The sequence below is a fragment of the Podarcis muralis genome, chromosome 4 (genome assembly GCF_964188315.1).
Source record: "Podarcis muralis chromosome 4, rPodMur119.hap1.1, whole genome shotgun sequence".
Lineage (NCBI taxonomy): Eukaryota > Metazoa > Chordata > Lepidosauria > Squamata > Lacertidae > Podarcis > Podarcis muralis.
This window is the reverse complement of record NC_135658.1, coordinates 48,101,493-48,125,953: the sequence shown is the minus strand read 5'-3', so window position 1 is coordinate 48,125,953 and position 24,461 is coordinate 48,101,493. Positions and strand designations below refer to the sequence as shown.

Here is a 24,461-nt window from a genome sequence, read left to right as displayed (position 1 = left end):
TTCATGTATTTAGAGATGGAAAACAAGGTAGCTTTAAGCAGCTGCCATCACACTGTTTGAAGCTTGTCTGATTCTCTCCTAGGTGTGTTCCAAGGAAATAAGTCTTTCATTTCCTTTATTTTAACAAGAATGCTATCATTACAAATCAGACAACACTATCCATTGTTAAACATGGAGAAACTTCAAAATGTGCCAAGGACAAACTCTATTGGCTTTCCCAAAGCTTATACACTTTTCCCTTTCCTTGTTCCTGAACAGCAAGTTTTTCTGCCAACTAGTAGGGGAAAAAGCATCCAGAGTTCTCACACCTGTCACAATCATGACAGAACACAAAAATGAAATGCAAGTCTAGATTAACAAAAGGGTTGGGTGTAATGCTTAGAAATCTATAGTGTGAGGTGCTTCAAGTTCACTTAGCATTAAATATGAATGTTACAGGTCAGACTTATTTACTGTTACACTAGTCTTACTCAACACTACATACTTTGTTAATCATACAATATATTAACTTTTAATTTCAAATCTATGCGCTGTTATTTGGCCAAATTGTGAGTTTTCTGGGATTCTGTAACACTTCTCAAGTTAAATGTGCTTGCACTGGGACATATGGATTCCAAACACAAATAGTTATCACATGGCTTTTTTGATATGTACTGATATTTTACTGTTAAGCTTCACTAATCAGAGTATTATTTTCTTGCTTCATATTTTGAAGTAATTACCCATTTGGAGGAATTTCTAAAAGTATGCAGATGGAGGTATAGACAGCAATTTTCCAGGGCAGTAAAATCGCAATTACCAGATATTAATGTTGTTTTTCAGACACAAATGGTGAAAGCTAAGTGCACTAGATGTACCCTCATGGTTTCGCTTTCATTTTCTGTTATATTACTATATTATTGGATTTTCAATAAAGACAAACTTCTTGAAAAATAAATCACTTTAACCAAAACCTCCAAGATCTATAGGCATAAAGGAAACACTTAATATAAAATATCAGACTTGGAGTGACAACAAGATCTTCTGACCAAGCATTTAGATGGTTGGTACTTCAGTAACACAGAAAAAAATGCACTTACTTGTATCTGCTTGGCTGCCTACGCTGATGTATCTGTCATTGCCAGAAAGTGCTGTTTGATAGTACGTTGTCTCTTCCTGCTGAGGAATCTTAGCATTCTTTGCAGTAAGGAAAGCAACAGCTAACTCCAAATTCCCATTGCTATCCTTTAAATGTAACAGAATAAACATATTGGTATGCCATCTTATAACCAACAAATTAGGGCAGAGCTAGCTTCCAAGACTAACCCAAATTACTTTACACCTGCACACAATGCATACAATTTCATGATTAGAAACTTACCATAAAATTATTTACATGTAAATTAAGTCGCACTAAAGAAGGTGATAGATTTGTGTACAGTCCCACTAGTTTCAGCAAAAGAACTCTCTACGACTGGAAAACCAACAGAAATTAAAAGTGCTTGACTTCTTGTTGGATGATACTCAGAGTGTTTAGTTCTTCCAAGAAGAATTTAAAATAAAAAAATAGTTGAAATAAGCAATCAGTTAAGCAGAGTAGAAAAATTCTAGTCATCAAATGATGTCTGATGCAGGTGCCTAAGAATGTTGACACACACCCACGTCTTCCAATAAACCAGTTGCTTAAAATTTATTCTGATGACTTGGAATTAAAAATATTTTGCCAGCCCAGAGGATAATTTGATAACACTAAGGCAAAAGCTCAAAGCATACATGCCATACTACAAGCATTTGGTGAACTAGCAGAACAAAAAGTCCTATTTCTGAAAGAAGGCCATACTTTCTTTTACATATTTGGCTTAAAATATTTTGAGATGAATCCACTTTTCTGTTATACACATTCTCAAGTAGCAAATCTAAGAGTAAAACAGCTTACAATTGATAAAAGCTGAAAAGAACAGAGAAAGCTGGTAAGATTTTGTGTCCATCTATGTGGTCCTGAGACACGCCTTTTCCCTGCTCTAAAGTTCAGTAGAGACTGTAATAAAAGATACTTTCCCCAACTGAACAGCAAGAGGCGGCAGGGTCTTGTGCAGGTTGAACCTTAACCAAAGAAATCTTTTCTTGCTTGCATTATGCATTGGTGAACTGGCAACATGGAGTCAAAGGTCAGCATCTCAGACAGATGTCAGAAAGGTTTTCAGCATGGTATGCTCCACATACACAGTATTTCTTAGTTAAAGTATTTTACAAGCATGTTTTCATCAGCAGCATTATTTACAAAAACCATTTCGGAAGGCCCTTATATTTCCTAGTCCCCAGGGTATGGTCTGATGGTACAAAAGGCCACCACCTTGCTGAAACTAAGGCAGTCTATATCTGGTGAATGCCTATAATTCTAGTACCTATAGGCATTCACCAGATGAAAAAACAAAAACAAAGGTAAGATACAAAAGGAAGGTGTTTTTTAAACCAGCCTTTGCCATACTTTACATTATCTGAATTCCTCACCTCACTGAAGGAAGCAATCCTATTAAAAACTTTCTGTCCATCAGAAGGAACCTTCTGATGCAGATAGATATAGATGCAGACAGATATAAACACAGAATTATATTTGAAAACCACCATACCTTCAAGGCTTGCTGCAGTACTTGGGTGTCATTGATGCCAGTGATCTCTCTTAGCTGATTCAGAAATGTCTGCTGGTGCTGAAAAATAAAAAAGCTGGTCAAACACCGAAGACAAATTATGGCACCGAAGACAAATCATGGCAAAAAAACCCCTTTCAGCTTGTGGAAAGAGAAGATTTGTGGTGATATTTCTATTTGTATGTGAAACCATGTATTACGGGAGAACCTGGAGAACACATATTTGCTTAAGATGAAATACAATACTTCTGTGAGAGCTAAAAAATTAGGGGACAGAAAGGGGTTCAATTCAATCTTCCCATGTCATTATACCATATTAGAAAGTGAACCTTCAAAGCATAAAATAGTGCCGTAAATACAAAAATACCGCACAGCGTACTACTGTGAAAGCATGGGCTAAGCCCATAAAGGCAATCATTGTTATCTCGGGATCTCAGTATTTTAAATACTGCAATACAGAATGCTCTTATTTAAGCATCACTGCCCATAAATATATATTGTATAGAATCTAACTCAGAAATAGCTAATATGGTGCTTTCCAAGCGCTGTTCAACTGCAGCTCCCAACATTCCTAGACCCTGGCTATTTGTCATGCTGGCTGATGGGAATTAGAAGTCAAACAGCACTGGGGGTAGTTGGTACCCCCAGTCTAACTACATATGTCAAGTATGTCATGTATTTCAATATCATAGGCAACCATCTAAAAATGAACTGGTATTGTCAAGTAACTAGGAAATCTCATGAAACAGCCCTGGAAAGTAATTGTAAAAACAAGCAAACAAATAGGAGCTTTAATTTTGGTTCATATATTTCAATTTTAAACATGACATAAGACAGTAAATAAAATAATATCAAATCGTATTGGCATATTCCTTGCAAGAAAAAGAAAAACTATCCATATAAGGTTAAAGGTAAAGGGACCCCGACAGTTAAGTGTAGTCGCGAATGACTCTGGGGTTGCGGCGGTTATTCAAGGCTATATGCCACCTTTCCAACATAAAAGCAATGTTCAGGATGGCTCACAACATTAAAAAGAACCCCACACCTAAAAGTTGTGAAGCACAGTGCCCTTTAGCTTCAGAGAATGCATAAACAGTGGCACTGAGCATGTTGAACTGATCAGATGGCAATACACAGGTACTGATAAAAAAATACCTTTGAAAAATGTTGCATTAATAAAATACAAGCTGCAAGTTGTAAAACAGTGATGTGGACAGTATAGAAGTACCAACACACACAATGGTTTTGGACACTGTTATATGCAATACAAGATTTCCATGTGCCTAATACATGTGCCTAAAACAGCGACTGCATAATATGTCAGCACAAAAGGAAGGCTGATATGGAAACAGTGAAAACTTAGTTTTTTAAAAATCTATCCTACTGGCTTTAGTGCCTGCAATTTTATACTGTATTTTAAAACCTCATGAGCTGAACCTGTCAAAAATCACTGCTGATGTCACCAGATAACAAAGCACGAATATGTGTGCAAAATTTATTATAGTTCTTCAGGGAGAGGGCAGTCCCTTACACAAGTACACTTAAGGAATTATATGAAGTACTCAGTGTTAGGCTCTTACCCAAAGCTTATCTGGCCACAGCATAACCAGCAAAGAAGAAGTTCACTAACATAATAGCAGGGCTTAGCTACAATCTAAGTCCAGATCCCAAGAGTTGCTTCAGGTCACACAACGGATTGCAGACAAGCAAGTGGGATTTTTAGGTTTTTTCATTTAGTAGAAATCCCATCAATCTCAAAAGCAGTTTTCCTCTGCAGGAAAGAGGGCTGCTGTTAAAAATAAAAGTAAAATAAAAAGCTTACTGTCTCCTTGGGCTCAGAGAAGCAGTTGCATGACTCTATGGAACCTGGCTTAAGAGCTTAGATAAGGTAATGCTTAAAACCTACTGCCATGCTACTACCATGACTGCTGACCATACAAACTTAGAATCTGACAGCTACCTTCTCCAATTCACACCTTTTGCAGTGGGAGAGGTTTGTGAATTATGGTGGCAATGTGTGCATGTATTATAAACAAACAAGCCTTTTATCTTTTAAGAAGAACTGCCCTTTCCCCTGACCTTATTTTGTACTAATGTTTGGGAAATGAGCAGTGTTATCTGTTTAAGGCTACTCAATCATTATGGAATCAGAAACAAAGGCATACATTAAAAGCCCTCAAAGTGTCATTGTAATGTCTTGTTTATGCGCTTCATGTCACAGTTACTTCTGTTTGCTGTGTACGTAACTGCTTCCTGTGCCTTGTTTAAATTATTAGTTCCTCAGGAACTAATTGTTAGTAAAGAATTTCCCAGCATCCAGGCTTGCATAAACAAAGTTATGAAGTACCTGGCATGAACTCTACAGCTTCCCCACTTTTACGGCTTTACATCTAGCTTACAGATTTACATTTCCCCCCATCAAGCCTTAGCATACAATAGAAATCCAATTTCTCCCTTTTTAACATAATATATTAAAAGTGCACTTTATGCAAAGGCGATACTAATCAGCATCTGAACTGATAAATAAAAATAGCCAGGTAAAGTGCCAACACAGCATGAGGGTGCCCTATGGCGTTTACTTTTCCAAGCTAATTCACATTCTGTACTTTTGGCTGCCAAAACCCCAGACAGTGGATGTCAACTGTGTTAAGTGGACATTTATCCCTTCAGAACTGGAGAATCACCAATGTTCCCACATAGGCTGCCAAAAGAGAATCATTAGATGCTAACTATTTTCATTTGGACGCAGCATGAAGCAGGGTCAGAGAAGTGACAGAAAACATTACAATATGTTCAGGCTCTGAAAACAGAGAGAACACCAGCTTCTGGGGAACAGCAGAAGAGTGCAACTGTGCTCATGTCCTGCTGTAGGCTCCTGGCTGAGCTCTGTGAGAAACAGGATGTTGCACTCTATAGGCTTTTAGTTTGTTGAAGCATGGCTCTTAACATGCTTATTTATTTAAATGTATATACATTTTATTGGATTAAACAAACATCATTATTTATTATTAATGACAATAAAAGCTTTCATGGGTACATAAATTTCATTATTGCAACTATTACGCCATGATTTAAAGTATATCAGCACAAACCTTTTCAGTTACTTTTTAAGCATCTGGTTAGCAATTTGCTATTTTCTTCTTGTTGAGATTATAGGAATTATAACAATTTCTACAATAATGACTATACAACATGTCAATCTAAATACAATTCTTGCCCCAACATGCAAACATGCAGAAATACTACGTGGAACACAAAGCTCCCAAGATATGGGGCTTTACATGAGTTGCTTAAGCACCTGTGAGCACTTAGAAAAGAATGCTGTGATTAATAAGATCCAGCATGGGTTTCTCAAAAACAAGTCATGCCAGACAAATCTTATTTCTTTTTTCATACAGTTACAAACTTGGTGGATCAGACAAATTCACTATGGATGCTAGTCAGTATACTATTACAGGCAGTGACATGCGGCTGCTGACGTGCAGGTCCTTTTGGACCCAAAAGAACGGGTCCAAAATGGATAGCAGAATGGGGTCAGGGCAGGGCCATAATGGGGTGGCATGGGCTTTCATGCACCCCACCGACGCATGCGGGGGTCACTGTTAAATTTGAACCAAATTATAAACTTTATCTATAAAAACCAATTTCCCATGCACTCTGAACATGTGTACTTAGTTTTTGAATTAGTAAACATGTTTTTATATGTAGCTTTTAATATATATATAATTTAAACTGTACTGGCATGTAAAATGTGAAGATTTGTTGGTATTCTTTGTTATATAAGAAGCCCTTTTGAACCTTAGTATATAGAATATTCTCAGCTCACTGACAAACACCTTTTGTTTATCTCTTGTTAACCAAAACAGAGTTCAACTGCTTCAATCACCTCATTAAACTAATCTTGGTGAATCCAATTTTCAATGTCTGTACACCTCCAAAAGCCACCTTAAGAGTCAAATGGAATACAGCTATCAGCAGTTTCTTTGCATGGGCAAATTGACCCCAAGCTACAGTTATCTTACTATAATGGAAAAGTGTGAAGTGGAGTGGCCAAACACGTATCCAACGCACAATGATTTGAAAGGAGCCATCCACATATTCTTCCACTTGCCAATGAAAGGGAGTTGCAGTTCCTTATTATTCAAGACCCGAAACAGTAATGAAATACAGAGTAATGAAATATGTGGCTACTAGGACAGCCTTTAAATCTATGGACCTGTTTTTTCTTTTTCTTTTTTTTAAATAAATTTTTATTAATTTTTCATAAGTAAAAAAGAAACAAAGCAAAAACATAAACAAACACAAAATCGACTTCCCCATACCACCCCTTTTCTGCATTCTTGTTTCAAGATTTTTCAGCAACCCTTTCATAATAAACTTATTTATATTTCATAAATTTAACTTCCATAAATTATTAAATCAACTGTAGTTCTTTATCTCTTATTACCCTGATCCCCTAATTTTCCAAATTACAACAGTTTTTAAGATAAACTTTAAATTTGTTCCAATCTTCATCCACCGCCTCTTTCCCCCGGTCTCGAATTCTGCCAGTCATCTCTGCCAGTCCCATATAGTCGATCACCTTCGTCTGCCATTCTTCCAACGTGGGTAAATCTTGTGTCTTCCAATACTTTGCTAGAAGGATTCTTGCTGCTGTTGTGGCATACATAAAAAATATCCTATCCTTCTTTGGCACCATTTGGCCCACCATACCCAAGAGAAAGGCTTCTGGTTTTTAAATAAAGGTTCTCTTCAGAACTTTTTAAATTTCATTATAGATCATTTCCCAGAAAGCCTTAATCTTCGGGCAGGTCCACCAAAGGTGATAGAAGGTTCCCTCCGTTTCATTACACTTCCAACACTTGTTGTTGGGCAGATGATAGATCTTTGCTAACTTAGCCGGAGTCATGTACCACCTGTAGATCATTTTCATAATGTTTTCTCTTAAGGCATTACATGCCGTGAATTTAACACCAGTGGTCCATAAATGCTCCCAGTCAGCAAGCTCAATGTCATGCCCCATATCCTGTGCCCATTTAATCATACTGGATTTCTATGGACCTGTTTTTTCAATTATTTGTTACATTTATATTCACTTTTCCTCCAAAGAGCTCACAGTGGTATACATGGTTCTCCCCTCTGAAATTTTCTCCTTGCAACAGCCCTGTGAGGTAGGTTAGACCGAGAGGCAGAGCTTGGTCCAAAGTCACCCAGTAAGCTTCATGTCTGACTGTTGTCTCCCAGGTCCTTGTCCAACACTCTAACCATGCTGGCCTGTAGATATATCTATAGCAGCTCACCATACTGGAAGGCAAGACTATCATTTACATGTTGTGCATTTGTAATTCCATGCTTCTGGTCAGTTCCACATGTGTAAACAAATACCAAAAAAAAGGAAGCATCTTGTCATTTGTTCTCCTTTTCTTGTTCTTTACACATGTAAACAGGCAAGGGTAAGCTCATGACTTGATCACGTCAAAGTACACACCGAAATGCAGGAAGTTTGCAGATGGGGAGGCAATCCCTTCTCAGCATATAACGACCCAACACAAGTGATACAGAATACTGACCCTACATTAATCAAAATTAACTTCTTGAAAGCAAGAAACCAGTTCAGGGTGGGCTGCAGATTTTAAACTGCTTACAAATGGAATATTTCTATTAACAAACCTAATGTTTTAATATACAAAGCAGGGTGATTTAATTCAAGACCTGTGCTCAAGAGATCTTTGATTCCCCAGATTCAAAAATATTTGCACATTTAGAGATGGATTATTTTTAAAGCACTTTTAGTGAGAATGTTTTTCTGGAGCTGTGTGACTAATAACCCTTTACAACTAACAAGAAAGAAATGCACAACTGTGAGATAAAGATCAAGCCATGTGTGTGTGTGTGTGTGTGTGTGTGTGAGAGAGAGAGAGAGAGAGAGAGAGAGAGAGACCCATCAACATTTTACCGTATTTTTCGCACCATAGGACGCACTTTTTCCCTCCTAAAAAGCAAGGGAAAATGTGTGTGCGTCCTATGGAGCGAATGCAGGCTTTCGCTGAAGCCTGGAGAGTGAGAGGGGTCGGTGCGCACCGACCTCTCTCGCTCTCCAGGCTTCAGGAAGCTATCCGCTAGCCGCGGCTAGCGGAGCGCTGCATTAATCCCGAAGCTTGGGGCGTGCGGAGCTCAGCGCGCCCCAAGCTTCTGGGTGCCGGCAAGGTCTCGCTAGCCCTGGGAGAGCCCCGCGACGTCGCGGGGCTCTCCCAGGGCTAGCGAAGCACCGCGCTAATCCCGAAGCTTGGGGCGTGCGGAGCTCAGCGCGCCCCAAGCTTCTGGGTGCCGGAAAGGTCTCCGCTAGCCGTGGGAGAGCCCCGCGACGTTGCGTGGCTCTCCCACGGCTAGCGGACCGCTGCGCTAATCCCAAAGCTTGGGGCGTGCGAAGCTCAGCGCGCCCCAAGCTTCTGGGTGCCGGCAAGGTCTCGCTAGCCCTGGGAGAGCCCCGCGACGTCGCGGGGCTCTCCCAGGGCTAGCGAAGCACCGCACTAATCCCGAAGCTTGGGGCGTGCGGAGCTCAGCGCGCCCCAAGCTTCTGGGTGCCGGAAAGGTCTCCGCTAGCCGTGGGAGAGCCCCGCGACGTTGCGCGGCTCTCCCACGGCTAGCGGACCGCTGCGCTAATCCCGAAGCTTGGGGCGTGCGAAGCTCAGTGCGCCCCAAGCTTCTGGGTGCCGGCAACGTCGCGGGGCTCTCCCAGGGCTAGCGAAGCACCGCGCTAATCCCGAAGCTTGGGGCGTGCGGAGCTCAGCGCGCCCCAAGCTTCTGGGTGCCGGAAAGATCTCCGCTAGCCGTGGGAGAGCCCCGCGACGTCGCGCGGCTCTCCCACGGCTAGCGGACCGCTGCGCTAATCCCGAAGCTTGGGGCGTGCGAAGCTCAGCACGCCCCAAGCTTCTGGGTGCCGGCAAGGTCTCCGCTAGCCATGGGAGAGCCCCGCGACGTCGCGCGGCTCTCCCACGGCTAGCGAAGCACCGCGCTAATCCAGAAGCTTGGGCCGTGCGGAGCACAGCGCGCCCCAAGCTTCTGGGTGCCGGCAAGGTCTCGCTAGCCCTGGGAGAGCCCCGCGACGTCGCGGGGCTCTCCCAGGGCTAGCGAAGCACCGCGCTAATCCCGAAGCTTGGGGCGTGCGGAGCTCAGCGCGCCCCAAGCTTCTGGGTGCCGGCAAGGTCTCGCTAGCCCTGGGAGAGCCCCGCGACGTCGCGGGGCTCTCCCAGGGCTAGCGAAGCGCCGCGCTAATCCCGAAGCTTGGGGCGTGCGGAGCTCAGCGCGCCCCAAGCTTCTGGGCGCCAGCAAGGACTAGCGGAGACCTTGCCGGCGCCCAGAAGCTTGGGGCGCGCTGAGCTCCGCACGCCCCAAGCTTCGGGATTAGCGCTCCGCTAGCCGTGTCTAGGCTGCGGATAGCAGCCTGCTTCCCGGAGCGTCGGGCGCCCTGAAAGCAGAGCTCCAGGCGCTTCGGGAACACATCCGCAGCGTGGGGAGCCTTGCAGGAATTCCCCACAGGGCTCCCCACGCTGCGGATAGCAGCCTGCTGCCTGGCGGGTGGGGCGCCCTGAAGCAGAGCGCCCCTCGCGCCAGGCAGACATCCGCAGAGTGGGGAGCCTTGCAGGAGTTCCCCACAGGGCTCCCCACGCTGCGGATAGCAGCCTGCTGCCTGGCGGGTGGGGCGCCCTGAAGCAGAGCGCCCCTCGTGCCAGGCATACATCCGCAGCGTGGGGAGCCCTGCAGCAGTTCCCCACAGGGCTCCCCACGCTGCGGATAAGCCTGCTGCCTGGCGGGTGGGGCGCCCTGAAGCAGAGCGCCCCTCGCGCCAGGCAGACATCCGCAGAGTGGGGAGCCTTGCAGGAGTTCCCCGCAGGGCTCCCCACGCTGCGGATAGTAGCCTGCCGCCCGGCGGGTGGGGCGCCCTGAAGCAGAGCGCCCCGCGCGCCAGGCAGACATCAGCCAGCCCCACAAGCTCGGGGGACAGCAGGGAGGCGCAGCGCCACTATCCCGCTGTTCCTCGACCTGGTTCGGTTTCCCTGACCTGCTTTTGGGGGGGAAATAAAGGGGAAAATTTTTTCCTTTATTTCCCCCCCAAAAAACTAGGTGCGTCCTATGGTCCGGTGCGTCCAATCGTGCGAAAAATACGGTATTTCACTTTGCTCACCAACACTGCAGGGCTACTTTAGACTATGCAGAATAGATAATGAAATATATCTTGAAAATCTACAATATGTACTACACAAAGGCTGTGTGGGATGCTGACACAACTTTTCCATTACAGTAAAATAACTATGGTTTATTTATTATGGAGAGTGGAAGAACAAATAGTAGGCATCTGCTAAAAAAATTAAATTAAACATGATTTTTTAAACCATGTATTCACCAAACCTATTTAAAATGTCACCCCACCACCAGCGCCACTTACCCTGCTAGGTTTGGAAAATGGAACAAGCCAGACTCGGCTTGTTTTACTTGTGGTACGACAGCGGTAGAAGTGGAGGAACAGCACAGGAACATTTGAGCAGCAGGCACCAGCACACTGCTTATTCATATTAAACCATAGTTTGTTTTAAAAGATGGCTTATTAGCATGACATTGTGAATTAGGCCTAAATCATTCTCATTGTTATCAACACTTTAAAATAATGTTCAGAGTATATCATAATCTTTAGGGTTTAAATAAAAATTTTCCTGGCTTAAAGTGCTTCAGACACATTCTCTGCGCACTCGGCCAAACAGTGGGGCTGAGACTGAGTGCTGGTGGCCTACCTAAATTCATTCAGCAAATCTACTGTTGAACCCCTCTCCATGATAAGAATCTACTGGTCATCATGATGCTCGTGCCATCAGAATAGAGCCTTACTGTGAAGACTGTGCAGTGATCTACACGCATAAAACCAACAGGCATCTTCCAAAAACCCATCCTAAACCCAAACCCAAAAAAGTCCCATGACAATCGACAAATGGTAACGGGGGCAGTTCCATGAAATCTAGAAGCCCCTAGTCATGGACCGGCACATGGGTGGTGGATACAGATTCAGTCATTCTGACTCAAGGAATGAGGCAGCTGAGTAGCACAACAGCTGTATCCATGACTGAGCAGTCCTATTTAGGATCCAAACTGCTCATCCTGAAAAGCTGGGTGCCATCCTATCAGAGACACGAGGAAGGTAAAATTAATCTCCTGGGTGATTTTAATCTGTGGCCTGGGAGTATTGGGAAAGAAGGAATTGGCAACAGCAACCAGAACGGAATCTTACTTCTGACTATATGTGCAGTGCACAACTTTGTTATTACCAATACACTCTTTCAACAAAAATATTAATTTAAAACATCATGGAGGCACCCTCAGTCTGTGCATCAGAACCACTGGCATCTCTTAGATTATGTAATTGTCCAAGCAGAAGATCGCCATGATGTGCTCTTTACCAGAGCTATGACAAGTGCCAAAGACTGCTGGACAGATCACTGATCTGTTACAGATCACGTTCCACAAAGGTTTTCAAGAGTATACCTCAATGCAGGCTTCAAGGAAGGAAACCAAGGCACAAAATGAAAACTCATGCCCTTCAAGTACCTATTAAGCGGGATTTCTCCTTTTGTGCCTGCTTTTGATTCCCTGCTTTTGAATCCCAGATAACATCAAGGAACATGGGATTTGAAGACGCTCGGACTCAGAACGAAAGGGATAAACGTACTAAGAGGAAGGTACGTTTGGCAAACCCTCACCATGATCAACTCCTGCCCAGAAACCTATGTCTCCACTGTGGAAGGACATGTGGATCCTGAAGTGGCCTCCACAGTCACTTACGACTCACTGTTAAGACAGTGTTCATGGAAGACAATCTTACTCGGCTATGAGTGATCACCAAAGAAGGTGATCAAGGATTTTCAACTCATAGCTAATCCAAAAGACTACACAATTTTTGTGACAGTAAGAAAATTAGTAAGCCACTTCTCCGGGATCTGGTGACATACCATTCATTTATACAATGGTACCTCGGGTTACATACGCTTCAGGTTACATACGCTTCAGGTTACAGATTCCGCTAACCCAGAAATAGTACCTCAGGTTAAGAACTTTGCTTCAGGATGAAGTACCTCAGGTTAAGAACTTTGCTTCAGGATGAGAACAGAACTCGTGCGGCAGCAGCGGGAGGCCCCATTAGCTAAAGTGGTGCTTCAGATTAAGAACAGTTTCAGGTTAAGAACAGACCTCTGGAACAAATTAATTTCTTAACCTGAGGTACCACTGTATAAGGTAGTTTTCTAAATCTCAGAAAGCAATTTTTTTTAATTTAAGAAGGTAAAGAACATTTTATTCTTGCTCTGAGTACACTTGAATATTCTGTGTTTCATAATTCAGCACGTGTTTGCAAGGTAGGAAAATCTAAGCCAGCATTCTGCCAGTAAAATACGTTTCCACCTAAATACTAGGAAGAACTTTCTGACAGTAAGAACTGTGGAACAGACTACCTTGGAAGTTGGTAGACTCTCCTTCAATGGACATTTCTAAACAGAGGTTGGATGGCCATCTGGGATTCTTCAGTTGGGATTCCTGCACTGCAGGGGTTGGACAGATTACCTTTGGTCCCTTCCAACTCTACAATTCTATGTTTCTATGAAAAATAAATTCAACTGAAAGGTAAGGGCACAGTTATAAAGTCAATATATATCACAACTTGTACCAAAAAAATGTACAGCTGATGGTACGTATCTTTGGCAGAGTCGTCCGCGACTGGGCCTAACGGTCAAGGGTCCCTTTACCTTTATTCTCCAGCAAAAGTAGCAATAATGTAGAAAACAGCAAATAAACTCTTTCAAGTTTATAAATATTGTCATGTACAAATAAAAGACCTCTATAAAAAAGACACATTCATGCAGATACTGTGAAATTAGATGGTGATCAAAGATAGTTCCCTACTACAGATCTGTTTACAAAGATCACAATCGCAATTAGTAACAGTTTCACATCAGGAAGGTTTAAAAGAAACAGTGAACACTATCAAATGGACTGCCACACTACCTCCTCCTCCATACAACTAGTGAAAACTGTCCATTTTAGAAAGATAAGACTCCTATGAGTCTTTCCTAAACACAAATGTGACTAATGCGAGACAAATTACAAGCATACTTTGCAGGGGGAGCCTGATGATCCCCTAGTACAATTAGGTAAAAGAAAGTATGCCAAGGCCCAACAGTGGAAAAAGATTCCTAATCAAACATCAAACTTACTTTTAAGAGAAAGCTGGGAAGATATCAGGTGAGAAAGAGAAAAACTACTGCTGCCAAATATTTTGTAAAAGGGAGGGCAAGTGTCTTTGCTTTTGTCTGCATTCAGTTAGTAAATTAACAAAATTTGGGTACAGGTTATAAGTAGGCAACAAAATGTCAGCGTATCAGCAGCCTGCTCAGGGTGGGAGATGGCGGGGAAGGGGTCTTCACCACTCAATCTCACTATTAGGAGGAATAAGTGGAAACTGCAAATGTTGTTATATATCTTCCTCACTTCCAAACAGGAGTAGGTTCCAGCCAGCCAGCCCTGCTCCCCCTTCCAGAACGCTATTAAACTGTAATGGATGGAAGCAGTGTACCTTACTCCCTACCCCACATTTCTTTTCCACCTGACAATAGTGCATGACTCTTTGAGGCCACTAAACTCATGTTCAATACCCACTGGCCTGTTCTGTGCCGCCTCCTTTTTAAATGTGTGTACAACAGCAAATCTTACGGTTCCCCTGAGCATATAATTATTTCCCTGTTGTTTCTCAATGTCACAGTTTTGGCTCAGCACTCACCACTTTGGTTTGTGACTAGAGGAAGTGACCATGATGATGATGATAATGACATCCTAGTGAATCATATTTTGTTGTACAGGCAAGACAGAAGAGCTGTGGTTCTATGTCTGTGACCTCTCTAAAAGCATAGAAACAAGCTGGCAGAATATGGCTTGTGTAGCTCCAGAGGTTCCACAGGTTTAGAGGGGGAAAGAGCAGAACTGAATGACTTTCAAGTTCAGAAATGCCAAACATTTATTTTATCCCAAGTTAGTTTATTTAAACATTAAAGAGAGACTGAGCCATAAATAATTTGCTTACAGAACTATGTGGTTAAAGAAATGATGGAAAGCTGCAACATCCAAGGCAAAAGCTTTTGCCCTGGCTGTCCTGGGCTTCTTCCACTAATATAACACAACCATGTGCAGAATGCTGGCAGGGGCTGTGAGACTACAAAAGAGATGCTGAAAGAGGAGAAACCAAACCCAAGTATACTGGGGTTCCCAGTACGGTGGTACCTCGGGTTAAGAACCTAATTCATTCTGGAGGTCTGTTCTTAACCTGAACTGTTCTTAACCTGAAGCACTACTTTAGCTAATGGGGCTTCCTGCTGCTGCTGCGCCGCCAGAGCATGATTTCTGTTCTCATCCTGAAGCAAAGTTCTTAACCTGAGGTAATATTTCTGGGTTAGCAGAGTCTGTAACCTGAAGCATATGTAACCTGAAGCGTATGTAACCTGAGGTACCACTGTATACTGTCAAAGGGGAAATAATTTTGAAATTCATACTTGAATGAAGCCAAAACATTTCATTTCTGACTATTGCACTCTGCTCTGTTGGACTCCAGAATAAATATATTTTATAGTTAGTACATTAAACTTACATTGTTAGTTCAATGTTTTCTCCACTGAGATTGAAGAACCAGCAGATATTTTAAAACCCCATTTCTGGAGCAAGAAGCATTGCATCTCCACACTTCTCTTGCCCCTCAGGATAAGTTTCCAAAAATTGTCATTATTCATGAGCATCTCTTCTCCAAGCAAACAGAAATATTCATTGAAAAACAAACATCTCACGGGTTTGTAATGGCTCTTGCTCAGTGATACCAGAATCTAAAATGCAATCTCTGCTAGAGAACAATTAAATTATATGCATGAGTGTATTTAGCTTTCATGAACTGTGTATACTAGATTTAGACTGTGGTGGTTTCCCTGCTTCACAGTAACACAAAAACAAATGGACTACTGGCACCAAGAAGGGCCCTTGTTCACAGCCGTCCTAGTTCACAAACCTGCTAAAATGCACTACACACACACAGCTTGAAAAGGGTGGCAAAATTGGAATGCCCTTTGAGACTCAAGGCTTAGTAAAATGCTGAAGATGTGAAGGAAGCTGGAGTTAAGGCAGGATATTGTAGGGAAGGGCTCCCATTAGGCATGCCCTCTTCTCTGCAATCAATGAGCGAGCTACCAAAAAAAAAAGCTTAAAGGAGCCAAAGCAACAGATTTTACAAGCAGAGCAAAGTCCCTTCAGTTCTTTCAACTACTGTTCAAAGAAACATAGAATGTATGCTCACCTCTCTTTGGAGAATTTCAATAATTTATCCCTAATTCTGAATGAATTTAGTATAAAGATGGTTAGTACATAATTACAGCAGCCTACTTCCATTATACAAATATACTAGTTCACTATAGATTTTACCAAATTATCACTTTATGCAGGACTTAGAATCATAGGATTGTAGAGTCAAAGGAACCAAGAGGGTCATCCAGTCCAAACCTCTGTAATGCATGAATCTTTTTGCCTAACGTGGGGCTCAAACCCACAGCCCTGAGGTTAAGAGTCTCATGCTCTACCAACTGAGCTATTAGAAAATATATTTAGCACATTTTAATTATGCTTCTTCTGACTGCTGCTTGTATGTTCTTAACTGGCCACAGATTGTGTTTTATTCACCTCTTGGTACTTGCAATCAAAAAGAAGAGATGGCAGCTATAAGGAAAATCATTGTGTTATGATACAAAATCAATTCAGATATAACAAAAAATGAAGTTTCAAAAATGACAATTGTTTAGTACTTAATACAATTTTAAAATCCTTGATATGTCAAAACATTTTACTTGTTCAACAATATTCTACCAGCTGTGTATACCAGGACATGTACTTAAAAAGACCAGTAATTATAGCAATAATTAAAGCCACTAAATATACATTAAGGAAGTGTGTCATAGTTCTTAAGTACCAATTAGGTGTAAATATCTCTATGAATGAAAAAATGAAACATACACAAAATAGATGCACCTAACATATAGATCTGTTGAAAATGTGTTTTCAGTGACAACTGCCTTTGCTGTAGCAAGGAAAGAGACTGGAAGTCTGGAAAAGAGAGGACTTTTCTACCTCCAGCACCTGAAGCCAGCTGCTACCATGGAACTCAAGTGCAGCCAATGGAATTTCTTGTGTACAAAAGCCAAACCTAGCAATCCATACATTCCTCAACAGGGCATCCTGCATGTATGATTTCTGGTAAGAATGAAGTGCAAACTGTCCTTAAGTGACCTATGGAGCAAAAAGCAGGGAGATAACATTTCATACATTTTTCTAATACCCTTGACCGTAGTTGAGTGCAGAAAGTGACATTTTAAAAACCTAAACATATAAAATAACAAGCTATTTTACACCAATATCATACCACTAATGTAGTATTTCGCTCCAGCTGTTTATGCTACTTAGTTCTACTTCCACCAGTGTTACACACAATAAGAGTCTCCATACATTTTAACGGTCCAAAGTACCAGCAAAAAGATACTCCTCAGTATGTTTCTAGGTGCTACCACAAAACACATGTATAGGGAAAGAAAAAACATAAGCCTAATGTTCAAAGTTGGAACAAAAACAGCTCATCCCCAGGGGATTTGCAGTTTTCCTATGGGAAAACTTTATATGGAATGTTTTGCATGCTAAGTTCAGTACGCACACAGCATTTTTCTATGTTTTGCCCCAATTATAGAATTAGAAGATCACTTGGTCTGCAGTTCTATTGCATTCTGGCTTCAATAGGGCATACTTCTGACTAGAAATGGCTAGGATTGCATATTATCAAGTCCTGAAGAATTTCTGTGCTACAGACTTACAGAACAAAGCTGCTTCTTCAAATCTGTAGTACAGAAACTCTTCAGGAACTAGTGATATGCTAAGGGGTCTTCTGCTTGAATAGCTGGGACAAAACTGACTATTTGCATCAAGCATTCCATACAAAATTGTTGCATAGGAACTGCAAATCCCATGGGGACAACTATATTAGTGAGATGCTTTTGTTTATGCTTGTGTTATAGACATAGGAAAGGCCTATCCTTTTAAATTGTCACTGTCATGGTAACAACACCCATCATCTAATAATCTACTATTTAATGTAAACTGCAGGCAACAAGTATTTTTTTTAAGGAAAAGATATACTGACAGCCACTAGTAGTAATACATATCTGACAACATTCTTTTGTGGGAGTTCACTATGGGAAAGAATTAGTCAAGCCGGAAGGGCATGGTTCCCAAGCACTATATGTTTATATTCTCACACTAAAGGCAGACACTTAAAAACAGGCAAAACTAACATGAGAAACTATAATTGGAAATTGCAGAGCTCTGCTTTGTTCTAGTAATAGGAACTTTTACTCTCAGAATAAACACAAGAGTACAGAACATATCCTGCTTACCCAATATTAATTTAGATCATTTCACTTTATCTTTCTTATTTCAACACACACAGGTTATTTATCCATCTATCCCAAGAGGCATATTTAAAGGTTCATTCAGCAACACAAGCACAGATATTATTTCCACATAGGAAACTGAGTTATATTGAGCTGGATTATTGGTCTAAAAAGGTAAAGGTAAAGGTACCCCTGCCCGTATGGGCCAGTCTTGACAGACTCTAGGGTTGTGCGCCCATCTCACTCAAGAGGCCGGGGGCCAGCGCTGTCCGGAGACACTTCCGGGTCACGTGGCCAGCGTGACATCGCTGCTCTGGCGAGCCAGAGCCGCACACGGAAACGCCGTTTACCTTCCCGCTAGAAAGCGGTCCCTATTTATCTACTTGCACCCGGGAGTGCTTTCGAACTGCTAGGTTGGCAGGCGCTGGGACCGAACAACGGGAGCGCACCCGCCGCGGGGATTCGAACCGCCAACCTTTCAATCGGCAAGCCCTAGGCGCTGAGGCTTTTACCCACAGCGCCACCCGCGTCCCCCCGGATTATTGGTCTATCGAGCTCAAAATTGTCTACACTGATGGAGTTCTCTCTTGAACCTGCCCTACCTGGATATGCTGAGGTTTCAACCTGGGACCTTCTGCACGCAAAGTAGAAGCTCTTCCACTGAGCTACAGCCCTTCCCAAAATTACAGACTCTTTAGAGAACTCATTGGAGCCGTTTGGAACCAAAGAGAAACACCACTATGGGGTACCAAGCAGTTATTTGTTGTTAAATGAACCAAGCTGTTTCAAACATCCCTGTAAAAAACGGTTCTGGTCCTTTGGACTTTGAATTGGCCAGTGACAGGGGTTCAGCCAAATTCTTGAATTGATTTGCATCCACAAGCACATTAATTTGCATAGCGTACTTTGCACTGGAAAATTCAGTTTGCATCAGGAAAAATTCTAATGTCCCAGATCAGCCTTTGTCAAACAAGCGCCTTCCAGACATTTTGGATTGCAGCTTTCATTAATCCCATTTCTACCAGCCCACTTTGTTTCCATGCCTCCTGAATTAACGAGAAAAGTCTCTTCCTTCACAATCAGCACTGAAATGCTCTATTCCTCTTCCACCAATCTACTTCACAGGTGGCATTTTTTCCTTCTAGCAAAGGAGGGCACTTTGCCTCTTAAATGGTCAATACCAGGGGTCAGCAAACTTTTTCAGCAGGGGGCCAGTCCACTGACCCTCAGACCTTGTGGGGGGGCCGGACTATATTTTGGAGGGGGGGAAATGAAAGAATTCCTATGCTCCACAAATAACCCAGAGATGCATTTTAAATAAAAGGACACATTCTACTCATGTAAAAACACAGATTCCCAGACTGTCTGCAGGCCAAATTTAGAAGGCGACTGGGCCTTATCCGGCCCCCGGGCCTTAGTTTGCCTACCCATGGTCAATACGGAAATGCAGATTACTAGTCTCTTAGAAAGCTAGTAATACTAGTAACTTTTGTGGGCTTATTTACAAAGCTGGGTAGGATGTATGTTTAAACAGAAACACCCGTCACACTTTCTATTCAGTGCATCTGGGATACAACTACTAATGACTTTGGTTTTAGCATGAATGCAAACAGCGCAAAGATGAAAAGCAGTTGTCAAATCCTCACTGAAGTACAGAGTATCAACAGCACACAAGTACCCTGTTGAAGTTACTCAAGGAGTAGATTTCTACTGTTATGAAAGCATGTTAAGAACACATAGGTACTGCTTACTTTAAATCTTGTATTTTATGAGACATTTTTGAAGGAGTTAGAAGCAGATATAAAAGGATGCAAAATGCAAAAGAAATGAGCAGGAAAGTGGAAAGAGGTAAATGTGGAAACAGAAGTGAGTAGTTATTTTTTTAACACATACTTGTTCAATAGAACTGTAGAAGAGTGTATAGCATCTTTGCAAGCCTTTATGGCTATGCATTTGGAATGTCCCTCTTCATTTCACATGAGTCAAAAACAAAAAGTACAAATTTTTAGTGGCCACACACCTCTCAAATTGATAAGTTATAAACATACTATATAAAAAAATGACCATATTTAACTTATAGGGACGTGGGTGGCACTGTGGTCTAAACCACTGAGCCTCCTTGGCTTGCTGATCAGAAGGTCGGCAGTTCGAATCCGTGCCACGGGATGAACCCCCATTGCTCTGTCCCAACTTCTGCCAACCTAGCAATTTGAAAACATACCAGTGCAAGATACTGCGGCAGGAACATAAACAGTGTTTCCGTGCGCTCTGGCTTCTTGCACCAGAAGCAGTCTAGTCATGCTGGCCACATGACCTGGAAAGCTGTCTGTGGACAAACTTTGGCTCCCTCGGCCTGAAAGCGAGATGAGCACAGCAATCCCATAGTCGCCTTTGATGGGACTTAACTGCCCAGGGATCATTTATCTATTTTTTACCTATTTAACTTATAGGCATCTGTGCTTGAAACAAGTCGACTTGTTCAAAAACGTGAATGAATGGTTTCAAATTATCTGAGAGAATATTAGGCTTAGACCAGGGTTTCAAATATTTGCTAGGCCTTGAAGCTCATTGGATAACCTTGGATCAGGCAGTATCTCTCAGTTAACCTACCACACAAGGATTTTGGAAAGACAAAACGGAAGTAAAAAAGAGCAGATGAAGGCCATGTATAGCAGCCTTCTTTGGAGTAGGATTATTTACACATTCCAACAGATTATGTACTTCACATAAATTCAAGGATACCAGTCTTACTCTTTATTTATATCAAAAGGTTCAAAGTGTTATAGAAAGGACAACTTTCCTTGGGACAAAGTACCATGAACTTTCTCCAGAATTAGATCATTTGGGTCCTATATCCCATGACATAGCAAGCCAAATCTCCAGAGGAAATACATAACCTCAAAAGAAACATACAGTATATACAACTCAGAAGCTACTAACATAGGCCACTGTTACTAATAGTTAACAAAACACCTTCGATATAATCTACAAAATTCAAGTAAAGCATTCACACTACCAGCCACACTATACTTTGAGCTAACAACCAGATTTCCTGGCTCAGGGCAAAAACAGAAGCAGCAGCCTTCTTCACCACCCCTCACGGGATACACATTTACAGACTCATTTCAAAGCTTTACATTAAGTCCATGAAACATAGTTAAAGCAGGAAACCCGCCTGCTTCCTACACCTCAGTACTGTATTACAGAACCGGTTGGAAGAGCTGGCATGATCAGAACCGAGATGCGTCTCAGGGCGACAGAATCGGGGGAGGATGAAAACGTCAATCCCTCTATTTAAAAATAAAGTGGCACTTTTGTGAGAGGGTGGGGGGCAGGGAAGGAAGGGCGAGTTGCGGATCGAAACGCCGGGCTCCTCCTCCGTCCCCCTAATATACCAACCCCCGTGGGCACTTCTCTGGCAAGGTAAGGAGGGGAAAGCAGGGCAAATGCGAGAGGAGGAACACGCTTCCAGGAACTCAAAGCGTGGACGGGGTGGAGAAGTAATACTGACAGAAAGGCAGTGCCGCTTCCAGGAGCTCAGCGGACTCCCCCCCACCCCCACCCCCGCGATCCCCTTCCCCAGGCCGGGAGGAGCCGCCCAACCCGCTCTCGCCTCTCCCTCGCTAGACGCAAAGGTCACGGAGGGAACCCGGGAGGGAAGGCGCCGACCCGCCTCGGCTCCCAAAAGCCAGGCCCTCGCGTAGCCCAGCAGCCTGCCCAAGGGCTTCCTGCCTGGGCCTGAGCACAGGGTAGCTCTCCCCCACCCCGCGGGCCAGGTCGCCCCTCACCTTCTGCGCGTTGCTCTGCTGCAGCACATTCTGCTCCACGGTCATGGCCCCGGCCCGACTCCGGCTTCCCTCCCCGCCGGCCTGAGGAGGTGCAGCAGCAGCAGCAGCAGCAGGAGACGGCGCTAGCCGAGGGTGGGGAGGGAGCAACGGCAAGGCCGGGCCGGAGTGGACGGGCCGCCGGAGGAGCAGGAGGGAGACGAGGGAGAGGAGCGCGGCGTGGGGAGGCCGCGGCTCGCGATCCACGCAGCCGTGACGCGACGCGCCTGCCCAGGCAAGTGGCAGCCCTGGAAAGGAGCGGGGCGCGCTCAGGCCCGGCGGTGCGCCTGCCGCTTGCTAGGAGTGTACGCGCCGCCGCCGCCGCCTCAACCAAACATGCCCAGCCCAGGAATGTGCTTGGGCTCCTCCCCTTCCCCGCCGCGCCTCCCTCCTCGGCGGCGCAGCCCTGCGCGCTCCCTACTCGGAAGTAAGTCTGGCCGAGTTTGTCCCGGCTAAGCGCGGGCGCGCAGGGCTGCAGCCCGAGCTGCGAGGGGGCAAGTGAGGAAGGGAAAACGCCGCCCAGCTGACGCCGCTACCGGGGAAAGGCGACTGAACGGGAAGCAGGAACTTCTCCTCTTCCCGCCCTTATCCTGCGGCGGCCGTCCAGCTTGCAAAGCCTCTGGGGATCCCTTTTCGCTCCACGGCGGCCTTCCTTTCGGAACAAGGGTCGGGGAAGAGCGCATACCGGCGGCAGGCCGAGTCATCCCTACAAGTTTTACCTTGGTGGGGCCGGTTGGCTGCTGCGGACTCCCGCGCCCCTTTCTGTCCTCCAGGCTAGCAAGAAACAATGCGGGAATAATGCTTCTAGCCAGGTGAAGACACTCCAGGAAGTTGTGGAGGTGCAGTAGCCCCTGGGACTGGGAAAGGTTTGGGAACTTTGCTAATACCAGAAAGCTCTAAACGGTTTGGCTTCCATATGATTCCACCTTCCTCCTGAGAGGGCTTCTGCTTCATATCCTGTTTCTGAGATTAATTTTATGAATAGGTGGGGCAGGGCCTTCTCCACATTGGCACCCAGGCTCTTGAATTCATCTCCATGGGAGGTACATTTGTGTCACTTCCTGTTTTCTTTTTGACAGTCAAAGCTATGGTTTTCTGTAGTCTCTCTTGTGACACTGAGGCTGTTATTTTTGCCTCCTCGTACTGTGGTTTTTGCTGCTATTACACTGCTGATTTTTGATCAGTGGTTTGGCTTTATGGTTTGATGGGTTTAATCATTTTTAATACATTGTACTGTGCATCACTTTGGACCAAAAATCAGGATAAAAAGAAACTATGCATGATATTTAGTGAAGTTATGCTCAGGGCACACCTAATGTAATCAATAAACACATATTACTCACGTCAACTGATTTGTTTTTTTAATTAATATTTCTGTGCTGCCCCATAACCAAAGGTTATCTTGTCACCTTCCTAAAATATTTAAAATATTATAAACAATTTAAACCATAAAAATACAACATAAATAGCATCAGACAACTGAGAACTCAACAATGATTATGCTCACAGAGCACAGACAGACAGATCTTAATTACCAGACTTCTGAGATCCTATAAAACCTTTGGGAAAGCTTTAAAAAGCAGAGAGAATTAATGTCTTCCCCTACTGCCAGAAAGAATACAAAGTATTCATAGCATGTGAGCCTCTTCAGGAAGGATGTTCTACCATCAGGATACAGTACTGTCCTTTGTCACACTTATCCTGGCTAAGGCACCCAGAGAAAGCCTCTGACAATGGCATTGGGGAATGGGATGGTGTTTGTGAGTGAAGTGTAGGCTTTAAAGATTACGGTAAAAGCAGCATTTTGAATCTGGATTGGAATCCAGCTCACCTGAAACAAAGCTAATGTAATATACTGTAGTGCAGTTAGCTCTGTCTTGGACTAATGGGAGTTCCCTAATTGTTTTCAATGGTAGTTCCATATACAATCCTATGTGTATTTACTCAGAAGCATCCCTGCCTGAGTTCAGCAAGAATTACTCCTAGATAAGTGTGCATCTGGTTGTAGCCTTTGTCTATCCTCTCAGTCAGTCAGTGAATTTGGCATAGAGAAAGAGTATGTTGCAGATTAAGTGAACTACAGTGAGAACCACATGAAAGGTATTAACGGCCCCCTCAAAAGGAGTTTTTCACATTCAGATATCACAGATATTAACACATTAATACATTTTAATTTATTATTATTATTATTTGCATTTCTAGACCACTCTTCCTTCAAGGATCACAGGACAGTTTACAAGAACACAAAAATACATACCATAGTAACAAACAAAAACAGTAACCCAACATGCAGTTTAAAAGGGCTTGAATTCTTTAATTAGCCAAAGGCCTGGGAAAAGAGGAATGTTTTTGCCTGGAGCCTAAAGATACGTGATGAAGGTGCCAGAAAGAGTGTAACTCCATCAAGAGCAGGCAACCTCCTATCCATCCGGTTTAGGGAGCTGCCCACTAACAGTGACTCAGTCTTATCTGGATTTGAGCTTTAGTTTGTTGGCTCTCAGCCA

At 43.3% G+C, this 24,461-nt stretch overlaps 1 protein-coding gene across 3 annotated transcripts in view; it reads right to left on the bottom strand.

Moving 5' to 3' along the window:
• The window catches only part of USP25 (ubiquitin specific peptidase 25), a 306,082-nt gene extending 283,659 nt beyond the window's left edge, over positions 1 to 22,423 (bottom strand). Inside the window, exons 1-3 of one of the 3 annotated variants that reach the window (XM_028726941.2) lie at positions 21,922 to 22,423; positions 2,610 to 2,687; positions 1,080 to 1,224 (exon numbers count right to left, since the gene is read on the bottom strand). In XM_028726941.2, the coding sequence (XP_028582774.2) occupies positions 1,080 to 1,224; positions 2,610 to 2,687; positions 21,922 to 21,966 (268 nt within the window). In that variant the 5' untranslated portion in view covers positions 21,967 to 22,423. The remainder of the gene's footprint in view (positions 1 to 1,079; positions 1,225 to 2,609; positions 2,688 to 21,921) is intronic. The other 2 variants (XM_028726942.2, XM_028726943.2) reach the window with 2 other exon arrangements.
• Positions 22,424 to 24,461: the final 2,038 nt, after the last annotated feature.